The 1,438-nt window shown below is 42.8% G+C and overlaps 1 protein-coding gene across 1 annotated transcript in view; it reads right to left on the bottom strand.

Moving 5' to 3' along the window:
- UTP14A (UTP14A, small subunit processome component) overlaps positions 1 to 1,438 on the bottom strand; it is an 18,501-nt gene that overhangs the window by 5,969 nt on the left and 11,094 nt on the right. Inside the window, 1 exon segment of the mRNA XM_006912494.3 lies at positions 797 to 1,184. Within this exon segment, the coding sequence (XP_006912556.2) occupies positions 797 to 1,184 (388 nt within the window).

Raw genomic sequence — 1,438 nt, 5'->3', positions numbered from 1 at the left:
ATGGAAAAACAGACTATCACTGTCATCTAAATGCATAAATCCAGGAAATACAATCAGACCAGAGACTCTGTCCAGATAATCAGGTAATTTTGAATGTAGGTAGTTCCCTAAGTAGGCTTTGTAATGTCCTACCTTGTGCCCAGAATGGGAGCTCTCTGACCTGTCTCAAGGGTGCTAATATTGTTCATGTAATATCTCAAGATAACAGGTACAAAATATACGCAAATTGAGTCTGAGGTCGGGGCAACAATTCTAATTTACCATGTACCTTGTGGAGTCATTCATTCCTGTTCAGTCTCACCCCATATCACCTATCAGTCAGCATTTATGAAGTGTTAAATATGCCACTCCTACTTTACAAACAAAACAGAACACTGCAGCCATAATTTGAAGACACTTTATAATGCTTTAATATCAACCTATGTGCCTGTGGGTGTGAAGGATTTTCAGATTTGCCATCCCACCACGTGTACTTCTCTCTGGTTGTGGGTAATAGTAATGTTAACTCTTGCCCTGACTTCAAGGATGGTGTAGTCCTATATTTCTGAAGACTTTAAGTCCTCAAGAGCAGAAAGCGTGTCAGAACACACATTGTACAGCCACATGCAGATGACCGCTTATGAAATGCCTTTGAAGAAAAACAGTAATTATGATAATCTATTTTTTTCTTCAGGGACCCAGAAAGCCCCCAGAGCCTCATCATTATGTGGCGTGTGTGGGTGGGCAGTTTTCCTCTCTCAGTTGACCTGTAGCACTTGCACTAAGCAGCCCTCCCTTCTGGTCCACCACAAATTACCTTTTGTTTCTTGTCTGCCTACTGGCTCGGTATCCTGGTTGAGCCCAGACTTTTTCCTAAACAATCGCCTTTCCTCAAATTCTTTCAACAAAATTTCTTCCTCTTCCACTGGTCTTTCTTCTTCCTCACTTTCAGAAGCCTTGTCGGCCACAGGTTCTCGAAGTTTCTCAGGGTCCTTCTGGATTTCGGCCTCTTTCGCATCACCAGAGTGATTCCTGACCATCCAGGGGTTTGGTCCATCTGCAGTCATCTGTACCTCATTTACCGCATCAGGAACAAAGTCATCCTCTTCCTCTGTACCTCTTTCCTCTTCACTCTCAGAGGTCACCTGGAGTTTCTGCATCAGTTCTTTGTTCCTGGCCAACTGTTCCTGCATAGCCTGGCGTGCCTGGAGGAAGAAGTCACAGCACACATGCCTTGTCATTACTGTCCAGATTAACATCTTTCATGGTCCATTTCTTAAAGCTGCTTCCTCTCAATTTGACAAAGTATTTCTTACTGGTGCTTACTGTTTAAACTGCACACACACCACCATGTTAATAGCTATAGAATAAGATAGAAGACCAATTCTTTGTCCTCAAGGAAGCAACATGTGAAACATGGTTTAAAAAAAGAAACTCTCCCCTTTAACCACTTGCCTTC

The sequence above is a fragment of the Pteropus alecto genome, unplaced genomic scaffold, assembly GCF_000325575.1.
Source record: "Pteropus alecto unplaced genomic scaffold, ASM32557v1 scaffold145, whole genome shotgun sequence".
Classification (NCBI taxonomy): domain Eukaryota; kingdom Metazoa; phylum Chordata; class Mammalia; order Chiroptera; family Pteropodidae; genus Pteropus; species Pteropus alecto.
Note: the sequence above shows the minus strand (reverse complement) of the source record. Positions and strands in the feature narration are given on the sequence as shown.